The sequence below is a fragment of the Cnephaeus nilssonii genome (genome assembly GCF_951640355.1).
Source record: "Cnephaeus nilssonii genome assembly, chromosome: 17".
NCBI lineage: Eukaryota > Metazoa > Chordata > Mammalia > Chiroptera > Vespertilionidae > Cnephaeus > Cnephaeus nilssonii.
The window spans coordinates 29,043,657-29,065,256 of NC_137088.1; the positions used below are offsets into that span (position 1 = coordinate 29,043,657).

At 39.6% G+C, this 21,600-nt stretch overlaps 1 protein-coding gene across 4 annotated transcripts in view; it reads left to right on the forward strand.

Annotated features, from left to right (window-relative positions):
* Positions 1–21,600, forward strand: part of PPP2R3A (protein phosphatase 2 regulatory subunit B''alpha) — a 148,724-nt gene that overhangs the window by 114,209 nt on the left and 12,915 nt on the right. For all 4 annotated transcript variants that reach the window (XM_079795331.1, XM_079795329.1, XM_079795330.1 and 1 more), the window contains 3 exons: positions 2,640–2,815; positions 3,572–3,690; positions 7,234–7,340. In XM_079795331.1, the coding sequence (XP_079651457.1) occupies positions 2,640–2,815; positions 3,572–3,690; positions 7,234–7,340 (402 nt within the window). The remainder of the gene's footprint in view (positions 1–2,639; positions 2,816–3,571; positions 3,691–7,233; positions 7,341–21,600) is intronic.

Below are 21,600 nucleotides of genomic sequence, written 5' to 3' on the forward strand. Positions count from 1 at the left end.
ACAGAAAACTAAACAGATAAGAGATAAAATATAAAGTTATAAATTCTGAATGTTCAGTAATTTAAAATATTAAGAGATTGGGAAGGGTATGTAGTTAAAGTGGGATGAGTGGTAAAAAAGCTAAAACCTCATCTTTCATAGTGTGAAATTAATATATAGTTCTTAAAACAGAAATGCAAGAGAGGAGCAATATAGGCCTCTTATCCTACATAATAAAATGGTAATATGTAAATTACCATCACTCCGCTACGCCCACGATTGGGCCAGCAGGAGGCGCAGGGGGCGGGACTCAGGGTGGCCGGGGTAGCTGATTGGGCCAGCAGGACGCTGAGCCATGGCTGCCGGAGGCTTTCGGAAGGCCTGGGGCACGGGCGGACAGCCGGCCGGGTCCCCCGCGATCAAAGGCCAAAGCGGGGGACCCGGCCGGCTGTCTGCTCCGGCGCAAGGCCTTTCGAAAGCCTCCGCAGTGCCGGAGGCTTTCGGAAGGCCTGGGGCACCCGCGGACAGCCAGCCCGCTGGTGCACCAGGTGCATGATTGAATCATGCACTGGGCCTCTAGTCTGAAAATAATAAAGATAAAAACCATAATAATCAGTTGTAGAAAGTGGTTGGTTCTGGGGAAGGAAAAATAAAGAATGGGTCTGCCATTTCTCCTTACAATTTTTTTTCTCTTTAAATCTTTATTGTTAAAAGTATTACATATGTCCCCTTTCCCCCCCATTGGTCCCCTCCAGCCCCCCCCCAACCCGCCCCAGGCCTTTAGCATCCTATTGTCTGTGTCCATGGGTTATGCACATATGCATAGAAGGTCTGTGGTTGATTACCTCCCACCCGCCCACCCTCTCCATGTCTCTGGATCCACTCCGTTCATCAGTTTATTTTGTTACTTAGATTCCACTCTCCTTACAAATTTTATAAAACTATTTCTGAGTCTGAACTTTATACACATATGTAACTTTTATTTTTTAATTGAATTTATTGGGGTAAAATTATACAGGTTTCAGGTATACAATTCTACACTATATCATCTGTATATTGTATTGTGAGTTTACCACCCCAAGGCAAGTCTTCTTCTGTCACCATTTATCCCCCTTTTTCCTTCTTCTATCTCCCCCACTCCTCCTCTCTGGCAATCACCATATTGTTGTCTGTGTCCATAAGTCTTTTTTTCTTTGCTTAATTCCTTCACCGTTCTCACGCAGGCCCCCACACCGCTCCTCTCTGACAGCTATTAGTCTGTTCTCTGTATCCATAAGTCTGCCTCCACTTTGTTAGTTTGTTTTGTTCATTAGATTCCACATATAAGTGAAATCATATGGTACTTGTCTTTCTCTGAATGGCTTATTTAACTTAGGATAATACTCTCCAAGTTTATCCATGCTGTTGCAAAAGGTAGGATTTTTTTCATTTTTATAGCTGAGTAGTATTCCATTGTATAAATGTATGACAACTTTTTTACCCACTCATCAATTGATGGACACTTGCACTGTTTCCAAATCTTGGCTATCTAGCCTATATAATAAAGAGGTAATATGCAAATGGTCATTATGCTGTGAAGCGTAACGACCGACCGCGTAACGACCAGATCACTGATCAGCAGGAGGGTGGGGCAGTGGGCGGAGAGCTACAGGAGGGGGCAGGGCAGCAAGCTATGAGGGGGGCGGGGGAGGGGGGCGGTAGGAGCAACAGGAGGGTGGGGCATCGGGCGGAGAGCTATTGGAGGGCGGCAGCGAACTACTGGCACACGGATTCATGCGCAGGGCTACTAGTATATATATAAAAGCTTAGGCGACTGTTACAACCTGTTAACCGAACGACTGGCCGGTAGCTATGATGCGCACTGACCACCAGGGGGCATACGCTCAATGCAGGAGCTACCCCGTTGGTCAGTGCGCTCCCACAGCCAGCCTCCCGCGGCCCCTCTCCCCGGCTGGCTGGCTCCAATTGGCCCTGATGGACCTTGATCACTGGCCAATCCGAGGGACCCCACCTGTACACAAATTCATGCACTGGGCCTCTAGTTGTAAATAATGCTGTAATGAACATAGAGGAGCATATATTCTTTCAAATTAGTATTTCAGGTTTCTTTGAATATATTCCTAGAAGTGGAATTGCTGAATCGAAAAGACAGTTCCATTTTTAATTTTTTTGAGGAAACGCTATACTGTTTTCCACAGTGGCTGCACCAATCTGCATTCCCATCAACAGTGCATGAGAGTTCCCTTTCTCCACATCCTCGTCAACACTTGTTTGTTGATTTTTTTATGATAGCCTTTCTTACAGGCAGGTGTGAGGTGATCGCACACATATGAAACTTTTATTTTATTTATTTTTTTAAATAGATTTTATTGATGTTTTACAGAGAGGAAGGGAGAGGGATAGAGAGTTAGAAACATCGATGAGAGAGAAACATCAATCAGCTGCCTCCTGCACACCTCCTACTGGGGATGTGCCCACAACCAAGGTACATGCCCTTGACCAGAATCGACCTGGGACCTTTCACTCCACAGGCCAACGCTTTATCCACTGAGCCAAATCGGTTAGGGCTGTAACTTATATTTTAAAAGGTGGGCAATAATAAATCTGAATGAATAAAGGACCTTTACAGGCCATTGCTAATGAGTGTCCCTCTCTCCTAGCATCGAGTATTGGTTCCGCTGCATGGATGTGGATGGGGATGGTGTGCTCTCCATGTACGAGCTGGAGTATTTCTATGAGGAGCAGTGTGAACGGATGGAAGCCATGGGCATCGAGCCCTTGCCATTCCATGATTTGCTGTGCCAGATGCTTGACCTGGTGAAGCCAGCCAGTGATGGTAACATTGCGTAAAGTGCCATTTTCACTGTTCACCTATGTAACAGAGTGGGGCATGTAATCCTGATTGTCCTAAATTATTTAACTCTACAGTCTTTCATGCAGGCTTCCAAAATACAGTTTTTAAGTTTCTCCTTTACTATTAATGTGGAACCAACATTTGATGGCAAATCCTGTTTAAGAAATGGGATTTTTTTCCATGGAAACAGAAACTAGTGATTTCAAGGGGCTCGAGGGCGGTAGTAAAAAGAGATGGAGGAGGGACTGCTTGATGAGTATGGAGTTCCCTTTTGAAAGGTGAAGAAAATGTTAAGGAAATCAATCGTGGTGATGGTTACACAACACTGAGTGTACTAAAAGCCACTTAAAATACTTTAAAATAGTGAATTTTATGTAATGTGAATTTTACCTCAAAAAGGAAAGAAATGGGACTTTTATAATAAAACTAGAGGCCCGGTTCATGAAATTCGTGCAAGAGTAGGCCTTCCTTCCCCCAGCTGCTGGCACCAGCTTCCCTCTGGTACCTGGGACCTGGGCTTCCCTCCGGCCGCTGGCAGGCACCCAGGACCCGGGCTTCCCTCCCAGCCCCGGCTTCATCCGGAAGGACATCCGGTCTAATTAGGCCAGATGTCCTTCCAGACGAAGTCGGATAAATGTATACATATAATGTTTACATACACTTTTTAAACTTCAGTAGAAGTTTTTTTCACTTGCCAAAACAGGTCTTGGCATTTACCAGCTCTGTGTTTTTATGTAGGCAAAATAACTCTACGAGATCTTAAGAGATGCAGAATGGCTCACATCTTTTATGACACTTTCTTTAATCTGGAGAAATACTTAGACCATGAACAGAGAGATCCCTTTGCAGTCCAGAAGGTACAGTATAATTTTAACTTTTATTTGAGAGTTGTAATATCAGGGGCTGTGTGCTACAGATAAAAATGGTTTCTGTCTGCAAGAACTTGACATTTAAAGAGGTAACATTTTTTAAAATATATTTTATTGATTTTTTACAGAGAAGAAGGGCGAGGGAGAGTTAGAAACATCGATGAGAGAGAAACATCGATCAGCTGCCTCCTGCACACCCCCTACTGGGGATGTGCCCACAACCAAGGTACATGCCCTTGACCGGAATTGAACCTGGGACCTTTGAGTCCACAGGCCGACGCTCTATCCACTGAGCCAAACCAGTTAGGGCTAAAGAGGTAACATTTAAAACATTTCATCACGCCAAAACTGGTTGGCTCAGTGGATAGAGCGTCGGCCTGTGGACTGAAAGGTCCCAGGTTCGGTTCCGATCAAGGGCATGTACCTTGGTTGCGGGCACATCCCCAGTAGGGGGTGTGCAAAAGGCAGCTGGTCGATGTTTCTCTCTCATCGATGTTTCTAACTCTCTATCCATCTCTCTTCTTCACTGTAATAAATCAATAAAATATATTTTAAAAAATAAAACATTTCATCACATACTGAAAAAGAGAGTATAAAGGACCTAGAGCACATCTCTCCAGACATCTAATCAAGTTTTTAGATAACCTGCATCTGCCTGCCATTGAGTGAATTGTATGGCCCATGTGCATTTACATATATATTAGAAACTAGTTACAAAACAATGTGTTTGAAAAAACGTCTAATTTTAAAAATATATCAAAAGGTACATCTGTATTAGAAAGTATATTGGACTTGATTTAATTGTATCATGCATTTCTGGGATGACCTGGAAATAGCTTTCTCATCATAATGACAACTAGAAGCTCTCTATGATAAACGAACTTCAGATAATGTAGCACTTTTTCAAGTGTTAATGATCACTGTTCATGACTATCAGTTTGAAATCATTCTACACCTAAAACAGAGGAGCACACTTCCCCATACAAAAGCCTATGGACCCTCAGAAAACCTGGACATATGACCCATGTCCAAAAATAAACAAAAATATCACCACTTCCCCTTCAACATTCATTCCCCCGTTTTAAAAGTAAAAATTATGTTAATACAAAAAGACTGTTTCAGTTGAGTCATACGGGAGTACAACAGGAAACTTTTACAGTCTTTTCCTTCTACATTTTGCATAACTTTTTGACCTGAATAGTAGTAAGAATACAAAGATCACCTCCTAAATACAAATACTCATTGCCAATTGTAAGTCTAAAAATGCATGCAAATTTCAGAATGTTAAAAGGTTGGTGTTGGGGTCCCTAAAATGGATTAAGTGTAATAATTAACACATTGTATGATCAATTTTTAGGTATTTGCACACTTCTAGGCATAATTAACCCTACATCCTAGGAAAAGGCTAACTCATTATCATTATAGAAAAACACTAGAGGCCCGGTGCACGAAATTCGTGCACGGAGGGGGGTTGTCCCTCAGCCCAGCCTGTACCCTCTCCAATATGAGACCCCTCGAGGGATGTCTGACTGCCCGTTTAGGCCCAATCCCGGTGGGCAGTCGGATCCCTAAACGGGCAGTCAGACATCCCTCTCACAATCCAGGACTGCTGGCTCCCAACTGCTTGCCTGCCTGCCTTCCTGATTGCCCCTAACTGCTTCTGCCTGCCAGCTTGATCACCCCCTAACCACTCTGCTGCCAGCCTGTTTGCCCCCAACTTCCCTCCTCTGCCAGCCTGGTCACCCCTAACTGCCCTCTCCTGCAGGGTTGATCACCTCCAACTGCCCTCCCTTGCAGGCAGGGTGCCTCCCAACTGCCCTCTCCTGCTGGCCATCTTGTGGTGGCTATCTTGTGTCCACATGGGGGCAGGATCTTTGACCACATGGGGGCAGCTATATTGTGTGTTGCAGTGATGATCAGTCTGCATATTACTCTTTTATTAGATAGGATAGAGGCCTGGTACAGGGGTGGGGGCTAGCTGGTTTGCCCTGAAGGGCGTCCCGGATCAGGTGGGGGTTCCCTTGGGGTGTTGGGCGGCCTGAGCGAGGGGCCTGTGGTGGTTTGCAGGCTGGCCACGCCCCCTGGCAACCCAAGCGGAGGCCCTGGTATCTGGAATTTATTTTCCTTCTACAATTGAAACTTTGTAGCCTGGAGCGGAGCCAAGCCTGGGGCTCCCTCCGAGGCCGGCAGCCATTTGTGTTGGGGTTATAATTGAAACTTTGTTGCCTTAAGCAGGTGGGCCCGGCCAGGGTGTGCAGAAAGCTTTGCTTCCCCTGTTGCTTGTGGCAACCCTGGCCTGCTCTCTCAAGCTCCATTCTGCCATTTGTTTGAATTTGTTTACCTTCTATAATTGAAACTTTGTAGCTTGAGTGGAGGCTTAGGCCTGGCAAGGGCAGGCGGAAACCTTGGCTTCCTCTGTTACCTAGGAAACCTTGCTCTCTGTGGCTGTAGCTATCTTGGTTTGGGTTAATTTGCATACTCGCTCTGATTGGATGGTGGGCGTGTCGGAGGTATGGTCAATTTGCATATTTGTCTATTATTAGATAGGATATTTTACCTGGAATATATAATCCAAGATGCTGTCCATATTATGGAAGGAAAAGAAAATGGCCTTTTCCCCCTTTGTTTCTTTTGTGTTATAAATTTTACTGTTAAATTTTACCTTTAAATTTTACTTTTCTTTATCGGAGGAGCTAATTAAATTTGTTCTGATGTGCAAAAAAAAAAAAATAGTCAGAAAGTGCTCAGTTAAATTCTAGGCACTGTTGAAGAGACACTGGTTATATAGAAATGAAGAAGACTTAGTATATAAAGAATAGGTACATAGAGATGAAAAAGATAGAAGAGTAAGAGGAGGAAACCAAGCATATACAGTATAGCAAAGGAAATGATGTTAGGGAGAAGGGCTGTTTCCAGGAAGACAGCAGAGATGACATGGTATCTGACCTGGATTTTATTTTACGTATTTATTTATTTATTTATAATATATTTTTATTGATTTCAGAGATGAAGGGAGAGGGAGAGATAGATAGAAACATCAATAATGACAGAGAATCATTGATTGGCTGCCTCCTGCACATCCCCCACTGGGGATCAAGCCCACAATCTGGGCATGTGCCCTTGACCAGAATTGAACCTGGGACTCTTCGGTCCGCAGGCCAATACTCTTTCCACTGAGCCAAACTGGCTAGGGCTAACCTGGATTTTTAAAGAAGCAGTAAAAATTTGCCAGAGGAAGGGATTGCATATGCAGGTAGCTCTTGGGCAAAGTGTCAGGGAGGAAGGGTCTAGAAAAAGGTCTCTGATTACAAGGCTAAAGAATGTAGACGTAAAGAATTTAGCTGATGGACAGTTGACTATAATTTTGTGATTGGAGGTGTGGAAAATCACTTTACGAGTATATTACTTTAGCACTTTTTTTAACATGTTGAAACATTTTCTGATAGGTTTTTTTCAGTGATCCATAAACCTATCTCCAGTTCTTTGTCTTTAATTATTTTTCTTTTCTGTGGCGGTACTCTTTGCAATCAGGATGTGGAGAATGACATGCCTGAGCCCTCCGACTGGGACAGGTTTGCTGCTGAGGAGTATGAGACGCTTGTAGCGGAGGAGTCTGCCCAAGCACAGTTCCAGGAAGGGTAAGTGAATCTCCCTGTGTCTTGTGGAACTTTTTAGCAGAGGTAACCATATCAGGAAATACTAAAACCACCTTAAAAAATCAAGCTAGTAATCCTTTCCTATTTTTACAATTTTTGATTATCATAAACATGAGTGATTTTAAACAACTTTAGTTGAGTGAATATTTCCCCCAGCAGTCTTTCTCTTTCCTTCTTAATTTCCTGAAGAGTCTTCTCATGTCCTATTTCCTTTAATGAAGTTGTACCTTTCACTGGAAACTAAGATTGTTGGGCAGTCATACTACTCTGTAAATATGGAAGGAGGCCAGAAGAACTGAAAAGCTTTTTTAAATAATAAAAGATGATCATGTTTAAAACAAATCTTTATCATATATGGTCTTCTGCATTCAACCCTGAACAGGAAATAACTTCTACATAGAATTTGTAATAGTGTATTATCCCATAAAAGGACCATGGTAAGAAATTAAGTCATGAGACTTTCACTGCTTAGAACATTTCATAACTTTATAATTTATTGGCTCTTTCCATCACCTAGGGATTCCTTCTCTAATTCTTCTTTAGTCATTGTTTCTCTAAGGCTCTCAATGAATACTTATTATTAAAATAATGCATTTTTTAATTAGCAGTACACTCATATGATTTAATATTCAAAGAAACAATAGTCGAAAGTTTACTATTCAGTTTTCCTCCCTTAAAACAACCACTGTTATAATTTATTTTGTACCCTTCCAAAAACTCTCTTCCTCACATTCTCACTCTCTGTTGCATATAGGTACATATATGGAGAGATAGATACACGTGTGTGTGTGTGTGTGTGTGTGTAAAAGCAAATGTACATTCTTTTTTTTTTTTTTTCTTACACATATGGTAGCATATTATATCCACAGCTTGGTACCATGCCTTTTCCATACTTACATAAAGTTTCTATTATACAATGCCCTAACTGGTTTGGCTCAGTGAATAGGTTCGGCCTGCAGACTGAAAGGTCCTAGGTTCGATTCCGGTCAAGGGCATGTACCTTGGTTGCAGGCACATCCCCAGTAGGAGGTGTGCAGGAGGCAGCTGACCGATGTTTCTCTCCCATTGATGTTTTTAACTCTCTATCCCTCTCCCTTCCTCTCTGTAAAAAATCAATAAAATATATATTTTTAAAAAGTTTCTATTATACAAGATGAATAAGTTCTAGAGACCTGCTAGTATACAACCTATGGTTAAAAATATGATATTGTACACTTATGAAATATATTAAAAGGATAGAGCTCATGTTAAATGTTCCTACAACACACACACACACAGTCCTAGCTTATTTGGATCAGTGGATAGAGCATTGGCCTGTGGACGGAAGGGTCCGAGGTCCAATTCCGGTCAAGGGCACATGCCTGGGTTGTGGCCTCGATCCCCAGTGTGGTGCATGCAGGAGGCAGTCAATCAATGATTCTCTCTCATCATTGATGTTTCTATCTCTCTCTCCCTCTCCCTTCTCTAAAATCAATAAAAATATATTAAAACACACACAAATACAGGGAAATTTTTGGAGATAATGGATATGCTTAGTACCTTGGTCATAGTAATGACATCACAGATGTAATTATGTCCAAACTCATCAAGAAGTATGCATTAAATATGTAGAATTTTTTTGTATATCACGTAAACCTCAATAAAGCTAAAAACAATAACAGCAAAGATTAGAAGAACAGCATGGAAAAATAAACACTTGTATTTTGTGATCACTGAGATATAAATGAGACTTCACAAATATTTTGGGGGCCATGAGTGTATGAGGAATAAATTACTAAAAGAATAACTGAAGGATGGGGGAAAAAACAAGCCAATAAATTGGAAACTATTTTATAGATATATCTAATCAATGTTTTAAGTTTTTTACAGTTACATAATAGTCTACTGTGTCATTATACTGTTATTTTACAATCCTCTGTATGTGGACATTATATTTTAATAGTTCACTTTAGAAATATAACGTTGCAATGAATAATTTTTTTTTACTATGAGTGTACATTTATAAAAGCTGGGGACAGTGAAACAAGGAAGTGCTTAGCATAGAGGAAGCAACAATAGAGGCCTAGGCTGGGCTGCCTTAGTTCTCTGGGAAGTCAGAGGAAAGAGGGCCTTGGAGATGTGTTCATAGGGTTAGCCTTGGATGAGCTGCTGCTGCCTATTGCTCTCCTAAATGCAAGTCTCCTGATGTTCTTTAGCGTTTATGAGATGCATACCTGTGAGGAAGAAGTGGGCGAAGAATAGGGGGAAGGGAATGGCGTGGGCATGCTTCCCAGAGAGAGAGTGTGCCACAAAGAATAATTTCATATACCTGTTACTTTATACTCATGTAGGATAAATTACTAGATGTGTATGTAGCAAACATAGCATACTTGCAAAGCTGTAGGAGGATTTTAGAAAAACCAACAAGAAATGATGCAGACATCCAAAACTAGCAACAGTATGGAGCCATTTCCATTGCTAGGCCTAAAAGAACAAGGAGATGAAACCATCATCGGAACTTGAAAATAGTAACTATGGAGATGGTCACCTGACTGTATCCTGCTAGCGCTTTCCATTGGCTTCCAACCAGAAACCGAAAGATAAGAGAACCCACTGATGTGGTCCATTTGGGTCACCCTCCTCGGACACAGAGCTAGGGGGAGAGTAGATCTAGAGAGATAAACAGAATATATCCAGCTCAATAGATAATATCAGTTAGTCCTGCATAGAGACTATACCATTTGTCACCCCTACCATTAAGTCTTCAGTATCTTTTTTGAGAGTAATGACGAAGCCATCACCAAACCACTTTCTTTAATCTGAAGATTTCCTTAATATGTTTAGTCACAAAACTAGGGTATATCTCATTTTTATGATAATGACTGGGAAACCCTTAAAATCATTCATCATTCATTAATTATCCCAAGACTGCATATGAAGAAAAGACAGGCAAGTGGATTCACAAACATGACTTAAAGGTTTTTGGCACTGAGCATCTTTAGGAAGAATTAGGGCAATTTTACTGATCTTATGAAACAACATTACTGCTGTTAAGAACATGTGTGGATATTTGTAACAGTGAAAACTTTGAGACAATCTAAGTGTCTAATAGGAAGATTAATAAAATTATCCTATGAACAAAATAAGTATCAGAAAGAAAATTAGGTGTATGTAAGAAAAACAAAAGGGATATGACATATATTGGATAGGGCAAACAGAATAGGAAAAAATTCAAAGATAATAAAAAAGCTTTTTTGAAATAAAAGAAGACCTAACTCTGAAAGATCAGATTCTCTTATACAAGATTCTCTTATAATCTAGGAAATACTCGTAATGATTGACCCCAGATATGTGTGGTGAATATACCAGAATTCAAAGATAAATAAAAGCTTATTGGGGCCAAAACCGGTTTGGCTCAGTGGCTAGAGCATCGGCCTGCGGACTCAAGGGTCCCAGGTTCGATTCCGGTCAAGGGCATGTACCTTGGTTGCGGGCACATCCCCAGTAGGGGGTGTGCAAGAGGCAGCTGATCGATGTTTCTCTCTCATTGATGTTTCTAACTCTCTATCCCTCTCTCTTCATCTCTGTAAAAAAAAAAAAATCAATAAAATATATTAAAAAAAAAAAAAAAGCTTATTGGGGAGAGGGTTCATTTTTCAAAATGCAAGTCACCAGACGAGGGCAAAAATCAGTCTTGGCTCAGATACCTCCAGTAAAAATAAATACTGGAAGACTGTGAAACAATGTTTACAACTTTCTCAGAGATAGAAAGTCTATACCCAGAAACTTTACACTAACCCAATATGACATTCAAGCATGAAAACACAAATAGACATTTTCAAACATGTAATAACTGGAGGGACTATAGTATCCATGAGCTTTTCTTTAAAAAGGACATAATCATAAAACCAGGAAACTAACCAAAATAAAGAGCCCGGACATAGAGTAGCCATGATGGAAAAGAAATAATAGTGTGACATCAGCCACATGGCAGAGTAAGAAGATTCCTTTGTTTCTATCCTTAAATTTACAACAAATCAGACAACTATAACTCAACAAAGGATTCCCTGTTTAACACACAAACATACCTGAATGATTCACCCAGCGGTACATCTAAAGGTGGGCCTATTGGAATGAGATGTGGAAGTGCGACAAGGAGAAGGACAGGAATGACGGCTGCAGACACAGTTGGGTGCCCACTGCAGCTCCAGAGAGAATGGTAGTAGTGGGGAAGTCGAGCTGCATCCCTCACATTACCACCTAGAGTATAAGAGGTTCAGAAGCAGTGTTCCTCCGAGAAAAGGCATCTCCCTTCCTCTCTCCCCATCATGGCAAGCCCCAGTAGAGGTGGCTGGGAACTCTTAAACAGTTCAGTGGTGCCAACAGCCATTGCTGGCAGAGGATGGAGCCACAACATGGCAAACTTTCCACCCATCCAAACAGCCAGGTAGAGAAAGCTGTACAACAGTGCCTACATTGATTGCTGGCAGAGAGGTGGAGCCATGAGATTACAAATTTGCCTCCCTTGCCCCACCAATTCTATCAGCAGCAGGGCCAGTGACAATTAGTGAAAAGGAAATAGCTCTAGGAGATCACAAAGTTCTCTACTGCCTGCCACACCAGTTCTCTATTTCCCCCATCACAGTGGTGATGCCCCGTAACCCAAGCAAGCCAGTCACAGAGGACACCCATTAACCCAGTGCATACATGGCATTTTCCTTAACTGAAATAATACCAATCCACTGTAATCCCAGAGGCACAAATAGTGCAAGTAAGAGAAAACAAAAACTTGTGCTATAACAACATCTACTGAAGAAAAAAAAAAAAAAGTACCCTGCCTGTCAACCTGCTGAATTGTTGAGATCAAAACAGTATCTAAACAAGAAAATAGCTGAATAGCTCAAATTTGTGTCAGAGAAACAATCCATCAAGTATCATGAACAATTAAGGTAACATGGGAGCACTTAAAGAAAATGAAAAGTCTCCAGAAGCCAAAGTCATGGAAGATTGTCACTTAAATGATAGAGAATTTAAGACTGCAGTTGTGAAGAAGCTCAGTGAGTTACAGGAGAACTCAGAAAGGCAGTTCAATGACCTCAAAAATAAAATTAATGAACATAAGGAGTACTTTACCAAAAAGATTAAAACTTTCAAAAAGAACCAAACAAAAAATCTGGAGATGAAGAACTTCATTGTTTAAGTGAGTATTAGCAAACACAAAGACAGAAACTAGAAGGAAGAAAAGAAGAGTTTTTAAAAATAAAAGAACTCTACGAGACCTATTTGACTCCATTAGAAAGAGGAACATAAGGATAATAGATATGCCAGAAGGAGAAGCAAGGGAGAAGGGAACAGCCTACCCAGAGAAATAATTGATGAGAACTTCCCAAGCCTGTGGAACGAACTGGACTTTGGAATAAAGGAAGCTAACAGAACAACTAATTTTATCAACAAAGAAATATCTTCTCCAAAACACATTTTATTCAAACTGTCAAAAATTAATGACAGAGGCGGAACCGAGATGGCGGCAAAGTTAAACAACTGCAGCCTCGCACAACAATTTCAAAAATACAACTAAAAGACAAAACGTCTACCACCCAGAACCATGGGAAAGCTGGCTGAGTGGAAGATTTACAACTAAGGAGAGAAAGGAGCACATACGCTGAAAAGCTGAGGTACGGAGGCGCGCGAATCAGGCTGGTGGCGGGCGACTGGATGCGCAGCTTTTCTTCAACCCGAAGGGAGACAAGCTCCCGATCACTCTGAAATCCAGTTTCTGGGGACACGCGGGGGACCCAGACGCCTACGGGGAGAAGCTGGACTCTCTGCCATCGGGGTGGAAAGTGAGAGTGACTTTTTGCAGAGGTGCGCCCAGCAATCAGTGTTTACTGCGCTGAAGCGAGGGACGCAGGGACTTGGAAACGCAGGAAGGCAGAGAGAGCTGACGGCAGCCATTACCGTTTGCCACACCCTAGCCCCAGAGACCCCACCCCGCCCTGAGACTCCACCCTGCACTTCTACAAACCCACCCAGGCTCCAGACAGTGGCTTTTGCATATAAATGGCCTGTTCCGTGGCAGCTTAACCAAATTAACTGCAGCTCCAGTCAGACAGCTCCAAAACCGCCCAAGCAAAGAGGAGAAAACTAGTTCTTGCTGTAGCTCCTGATAAGGGGCCTCATAGACAGTAGCTGACCTGCACCCCATTGGAGATCCAGAAACTAGGGTATCTAGTGGTCAGTGTGAGACGACACCAGATTTCAACCACTCTCATAAGGGACACATTCAAGAGGCAGACTCAGTGAGCACCAAAGCCCTACTGGAACAAGTCCTGCCCCATAAACGTGTCTCCTGCACAGCAATTTTCCCATTATAGACACAGCGGGTCCTCACAGCCAATTGGCCTGGAGGTGAATTCCACCCAGTGACACCAACAACAATCAAGACTTAACTACAACAAGGCTATACACACAGTACACAAAGGGGTACACCAAGAGTGTCCACCTCAGATAACTGGGAGGCTGACCCGTTGAACCAATAAGACACCTAGTACACAAAGCTACCCAACCAACTCAGGGAAGCAGAGAAAATGAGGAGGCAAGGAAACAGATCCCAAACGAAAGAAATGGAGGAGAACAAACGAATGGACATAGAGTTCAAAACCACGGTTATAAGGTTTTTCAAGAATTTCATGGAAAAGGCCGATAAATTTAATGAGACCCTTGAGGATATGAAAAAGGACCAACTAGAAATTAAATATACACTGACTGAAATAAAAAATATTATACAGAGACCCAACAGCAAACTACAGGAACGCAAGAATCAACTCAAAGATTTGGAATACAAAGAGGCAAAGGACACTCCTCCAGAGAAGCAAGAAGAGAGGAGAATTCAGAAAGTTGAAGATAGTGTAAGAAGCCTCTGGGACAACTTCAAGCGTACCAACATCAGAATTATGGGGGTACCAGAAGAAGAGAGAGAGCAAGAAGCTGAAAACCTATTTGAAGAAATAATGACCGAAAACTTACCCCACCTGAGGAAAGAAATAGACTTACAAATCCAGGAAGCACACAGAACCCCAAACAAAAGGAATCCAAAGAGGACCACACCAAGACACATCATAATTAAAATGCCAAGGACAAAAGACAAAGAGAGAATCTTACAAGCAGCAAGAGAAAAACAGTTAGTTACCTACAAGGGAGCACTCATACGATTACCAGCTGATTTCTCAACAGAAACTATGCAGGCCAGATGGGAGTGGCAAGAAATATTCAAAGTGATGAACAGCAAGAACCTACAACCAAGACTGCTTTACCCAGCAAAGTTATCATTCAGAATTGAAAGGCAGATAAAGAGCTTCACAGATAAGAAAAAGCTAAAGGAGTTCATCACCACCAAACCAGTATTATATGAAATGCTGAAAGGTATTCTTTAAAAAGAGGAAAAAGAAGAAAAAAGTAAAGATAAAAATTATGAACAAATACATATCTATCAACAAGTGAATCTAAAAGTCAAGTGAATTAAAAATCTGATGAACAGAATAAACTGGTGAATATAATAGAATCAGAGGCATAGAATGGGAGTGGATTGATAATTCTCAGGGGGAAAGGGGTGTCTGTGTGGGGGGTACGGGAAGAGACTGGACAAAAATCATACACCTATGGATAAGGACAGTGGGGGGGGGGAGGTAAGGATAGGGGGGGTTGGGAACCGGGTGGTGGGGAGATATGGTGGGAAAAAAAGGAGAAAAAATTGTAATCTGAACAATAAAGATTTATTAAATTTTTTTAAAAATGACACTATTCTTTCTAATGCTATATAGAAAACACAAACTAATTTTATACCCAAGATAAATTAACATAAGTATATCTAATAAAGATTGGTGTTTACCTTTAGAAAAAAAAATTAATGACAAAGCCCTGGCCGAGTGGCTCAGTTGGTTGGAGCATCTTCCCATACACCAAAAGGTTGTGGTTTGATTCCTGGTCAGGTGCATTCAGGAGGCAACTAACCAATCGATGTCTCTCTCTTTTTCTCTCTCTCTCTCAAATCAAAAAACATATTCCTGGTGAGGATAAAAAAATTAAAAATTTTAATGACAAAGAATTCTCAAGGCAGCCAAAGGAAACCCTATTAGGTTATCATCTTTCAATGGAAACATTACAAGCCAGGAGAAAGTGGAAGGAAATATTCAAAATATTGAAAGGAACTGTCAGCCAAGGATAATATATCCAGCAAAATTGTCCTGTAGCTATGAAGAAAAATAAAGACTTTCCCAGACAGACAAAAGCTGAGATAATCTACTGCACGACCTACTTTACAAGAAATTTTTAAAGGAGCTCTTCTACCAAAAACCAAAAAAAACAAAGTATATAAAACTGAGTAAGATGACTATCAGACAGAAGTAGGAAATTGCAACTCTACTTCAGAATAAGATATTGAACACTTAATTTAAACATAAAGGTTAAATGAAGGGGATGTCATTAAAAAATAACAAGCTACAGCAATTTGGTACAACATAAAAAGATAATTTGTGACAAATTCATGAAAGGGAAGAAGGAAAGGACTGAACACTCACAGGTGAATAAAGATAAGATACAATCAGAAGAAAAAGGACTACTGTAGGTATGAGACACTACATGAAGCTAATGGTAAACAGACACACACAAAAAGTAAGAGCTGAGACACAAAACCTAAAAAAAGGAAACAGAAAAAAAGTCACAGGAAACTACCAAACTGACATAGCAGACATAATCACAAGAGAAAGAAACAATGGAGATAAGAGCAACCAGAAAACAGAAAATAAAATGGATGTAGTAAGTCCTCATATATCAATAGTTACCCTAAATGTAAATGGACTGAACTCACCCATCAAAAGTCACAAAGTAGCAGAATGGATAAAAAAGCAAGATCCAACATCAGTGGTTGAGAACCACTGAACTATATGTTGCCTGCAGGAGGCTCCTCTCAACTTCACAGACAAACATGGGCTCAAAGTGAAGAGGTGGAAAATGGTATTATAAGCAAATGGCATTGAGAGAAAAACAGGTATAGTGTACTTACATCAGATAAAATATATTTCAAGATTTAAAAAGTTAAGATTTAAAAAAAATGGAAGGTTTTGGGGGGTTTGTTGATTTTTTTTATTTTTTAATTCTATTTTTATTGTTGACATTATTACAGATGTCCCCATTTTCCCCTCCTTGCCCAACTCTACCCACCCATCACCCCTCTTCCCTCTGGCCATCCCGACACTGCTGTCTGTGTCTGTGGGTTATGCATATGTGTTCTTTGGCTAATCCCTTCACCTTCTTTCATCCAGTCACCCCTTCTTCCCCCCAAATATGGATATTTTATAATGATAAAGGACAGTTCATCAGCAAGACATAATACTTATCAATATATATGCATCGGCCTGTGGACTCGAGGGTCCCAGGTTCGATTCTGGTCAAGGGCATGTACCTTGGTTGCGGGCACATCCCCAGTGGGAGGTGTGCAGGAGGCAGCTGATCGATGTTTCTAACTCTCTATTCCTCTCCCTTCCTCTCTGTAAAAAAATCAATAAAATATATATTTTTTTAATTAATTTACCAATTTGATATAATCCCCCAAAACATGTGTAGAGCTTGATAAGCTAATTCTAAACTTCACATGGAACAATAAATACATAAGAATAGCAATGTGTTTTGAAAAGAAACAAAGATATTATGGGTATGAGAGTTAGCATATAACTACTACTATAAAGCCATAGTAATTAAACCCAGTATCATTTCCATACATAAACAGAAAATATATGCATAGCAATATAGTCTATAAAGATAGTGTATTAAATGTGTCAAAAGAAGATCAACTAGTCAATAAAATGTTGGCTCTCTGTGGTTAAGTGAAAAATATACATGTTAAACTAATATCTTCAAGAATATAGACTTTGAAAGCATAAGGTAATAGGAGAAATTTATAAGGAAATTATTTATAAATTCAAGTATACTAGTATTTATAAATTGACAAATTTTGTATCACAAAAAAAGACAGACTGGGTTGGATCATATAACCAATAGTGATCAATTATATAATGCTTATTCTTCAAAATCAATAGTAAAAACATGAATATTCACAAATTCTGAAAGTCAAAAGACAGAAATTTCACTCAGGAAATAAACATGAATATTACTACTTCATCAACAGTTAAAATATAATGGTCAGATATAACAGTTTTAACTGTATATGTGCCTAATAACAAAGGCCCAAAACACATGGAACAAAAATTGTCAGAGAGTTCAACAATTATAATTGGAGATTTCAACACTCCTCTTTCAGTAATCAATAGAATTAGAGACAATCGAAGACTCAAACACAGTCAACATATTTGATCTAATCAATATGGAAATCAAATATGCAACAAAACAACAGGAAAATATACATGTTCTTCAAGTGCACATGGAACTTCTCTAGGACAGACCATATATTAGATGAGTAAAACAAGGTTCAATAAATTGAAATGGGTTATAGTAATAATAAAGTATGTTATTGGACCATAATAGAAATAAATTAGAAATCAATAACAGGAAGAAATCTGGGAACTCCAAAATTTTTGCAAGTAACACTTATAAAGACACATGGGTCAAAGCAGAAATCACATGAAAATTTAAAATTATCTTGAAACAAATAAAATACAAAAATGCATGAGGTGCAGTTAAAATAGTGCTTAGAAGAATATTCATGGCTCTGAAAGGTCTAACATCAATAATATAAACTTCCAACTTAAGAAGCTGGAAAAAGAAAGAGCTAACCAAACTCAAAATAAGTAGAAAGAAGGAAATAATGAAGATCAGAGTAGAAATCCATGAAATAGGAAATAGGAAAATAGTATGAAACATGTCACAAATGAAAGAAATGGAGGAAAGCAAACTACTGGATATAGAGTTCAAAACCACAGTTATAAGTTTACTCAAGAGTCTTTTAGAAACCTCCGAGAAACTTAGTGAGACCTTCAAGGATCTTAATGAGAATGCCAAAAAAAAAAAAAAAAGGAAAAGGACCAGTCAGAAATTAAACATACACTGTCTGAAATAAAGAATAATATACAGAAATTCAACAGTAGCCTAGAAGACCCCAAGAATCAAACCAAAGATTTGAAATATGAGGAAGCAAAAAACACCCAACCAGAAAAACAAAAAGAATCCAAAAATATGAAGATAGTGGAAGGAGCCTCTGGGACAACTTTAAGCGTACCAACATCCGAATTATGGGGGTGCCAGAAGAAGAGAGAGAACAAAATATTGAAAACCTATTTGAAGAAATAATGACAGAAAACTTTCCCTACCTGGTGAAAGAAATAGACTTACAAGTCCAGGAAGCGCACAGAACCCCAAACAAGAGGAATCCAAAGAGGACCACACCAAGACACATCATAATTAAAATGCCAAGGGCAAAAGACAAAGAGAGAATCTTACAAGCAGCAAGAGAAAAACAGTTAGTTACCTACAAGGGAGCACCCATACGACTATCAGCTGATTTCTCAACAGAAACTATGCAGGCCAGAAGGGAGTGGCAAGAAATATTCAAAGTGATGAATAGCAAGAACCTACAACCAAGATTACTCAGCAAAGTTATCATTCAGAATTGAAGGTCAGATAAAGAGCTTCACAGACAAGAAAAAGCTAAAGGAGTTCATCACTACCAAACCAGGATTATATGAAATGCTGAAGGGTATTCTTTAAGAAGAGGAAGAAGAAGAAAAAGGTAAAGATAAAAATTATGAACAACAAAGTGACAATACATATCTATCAACAAGTGAGTCTAAAAATCAAGTGAATAAAAAATCTGATGAACAGAATAAACTGGTGAATATAATAGAATCAGGGGCATGGAAAGGGAGTGGACTGACAATTCTCAGGGGGAAAGTGGTGAGAGGGTGAGGGAAGAGATTGGACAAAAATCTTACACCTATGGATGAGGACAGTGGCGGCGGGGGGTAAGGGCATGGGGCAGGGGGAGGGAATCGGGTGGAGGGGAGCTATGGGGGGGGGGTAAAAAGAGGAACATCTGTAATTTGAACAATAAAGATTTATCAAAAAAAACAACAAAACTCAATAGCATACACTGCATAGCCACTAACATAACAAAAATCACTAGTTGGCACAATGATTTGAATCTGGAACCCTCATACATTGCACTGATGGAGATGTAAAATTTATCGCCTCTTCAGGAAAGCTAGGCAGTTTCTTAAAAAATTAAACATACACTTAATATGAATCAGAAACTCCACTCCTAGTAATCTACCCAAGAGAAGTGTTCACTCAAAGATTTGTATATATACATTTATAGTAGTAGTACTTATAGCCAAAAACTGGAAATAACCCAAATATCCACCAAACTGGTGAACTGATAAACAAAATATAGTTTATCCATCTAATGGAAAGTTACTCAGCAGTAAAAAGAAAAAAAGATGCATGAACTCTATAAATACAACATGTATGAATATCAGAATAATTAAGCCAAGTGAAAAAAGCTAGACAAGAAGAGTGTATTCCATTTTTGTATGATTCCATTTATATAAAATTCTAGAAAATGCAAACATCTATACAGTTGACCCTTGACCAACACAGAGGTTAGGGGCACAAACCCGCCCCCCCCCACACACACACACACACAGTTGAAAATCCACATACAACTTTTGATTCCCCAAAATCAACTACGGTCATCCTTTGTGGGAAATTGGTTCCAGGACATATACACACATACACACACACAGTCTGCAGGTGCTCAAGTCTATTGTGCTATTGTGTACAGTTGGTCCTCCTCCACATCTGTGGTTGTTAGAATCCGTGGACATGAAACCCAGGTAAATGGAGAGCAACTGTATATTTATTGAAAAAGAAATATGGATAAGTGGGCCTGCCCAGTTCAAACCCATGTTCAAGTGTTAACAGTAATGACAAAAAAAATCAGTGATTACCTGTGGTGTAGTGCTCAGTGACTATAAAGGGGAATGAGGAAACTTAGGTGAGGAGGAATGGATATTTTCATGATCTTAACCCTTTGCACTCGCTTGCTTTTTTCTCGATTCCTTTATTCTAATGCTAACCATGTCGAGTCACCCTCGACATCCGAGTGCAAAAGGTTAATTGTTGTGATGCTTTTAAAGCATATATTAAAGTCGAATTTTATTAACTGTATACTTCAAATATGAGCAATTTTGTATGTCAGTTATACCTCAATAAGTAAAAGAACTACTAAGACATGCAATAACATGGATGAATCTCTCAAAAATAATATTCTATGTGAAAGATGCCAGGCACTAAAAATTATATATTATACAGTTCCATTTATATGAAATTTCTAGAAAAGGCAAAATTATAGAGCTAGAAAGCAGATCAGTGGTTGGCTAGTTCCGGGAATGAGAGTGGAGAGTGAATGCAGACAGGAACAAGGGAGAGAACAGGCAGATGGAGAGATGAAAGTGTTCTAAAATTGGATTGTGGTCATGGTTGAACAATTTTAAAAATTTACTAAAACACTTTGAATAGGTAGATTGGTGAATTCTATAATATGTAAATTATACTTAAGTAAAACTATTTTAAAAACACAAGAGCCAAAAATGTTTAGCTTACTGAATTGGCAGCAATTTTTTAAAAGATAATATTAATTCAATAACTATTTGCATTGATACTGTATAGTAAGCAGTGTTGGATAATGATGAACACAGATAGGATTCCTGCCTTAGCAGGGAAAACAGACAGGTGCAATTAGAGTCTTAACTGTTCTCCCATAGAGGAAGCACACTGCATACACGTGTCCCTCTCTCTAGGCTCACTGTGCAGTAAGACAAGCACTTTCACACATTGCAAATTGGCCCAAGCTCCCTGGAAAGTAATTTGACAATATGTAGCAATAGCCTGAATTTGTATCTGTTGACTACCAATTCTAATTCTGGGTGTCTATTGTAAATAATCAGAAATTATTCATCCAAACAAGTGGCATTGGTCACAGGTAATTAAAATTTAAAAATTCAAAGCAACACAAATATAGAATAAAAGAGTGGTTAAATAAGTCGTGGTATCTAACTGTCACATTATGCAGACATTTAAATTTTGTGCTTGTACATAAACATAAATGGAGAAATCACATTTGCAAAATCGTTTGATATAGCCTCAGTGTTAAAAATGTGTTTACCTATACATGCAAGCTAAAAGGTTCTAAAATATTAATAGTGATTAACTCTGAGCTGTGGGATTGCAAGTATTTTGGCTTTTTATGCTGTTC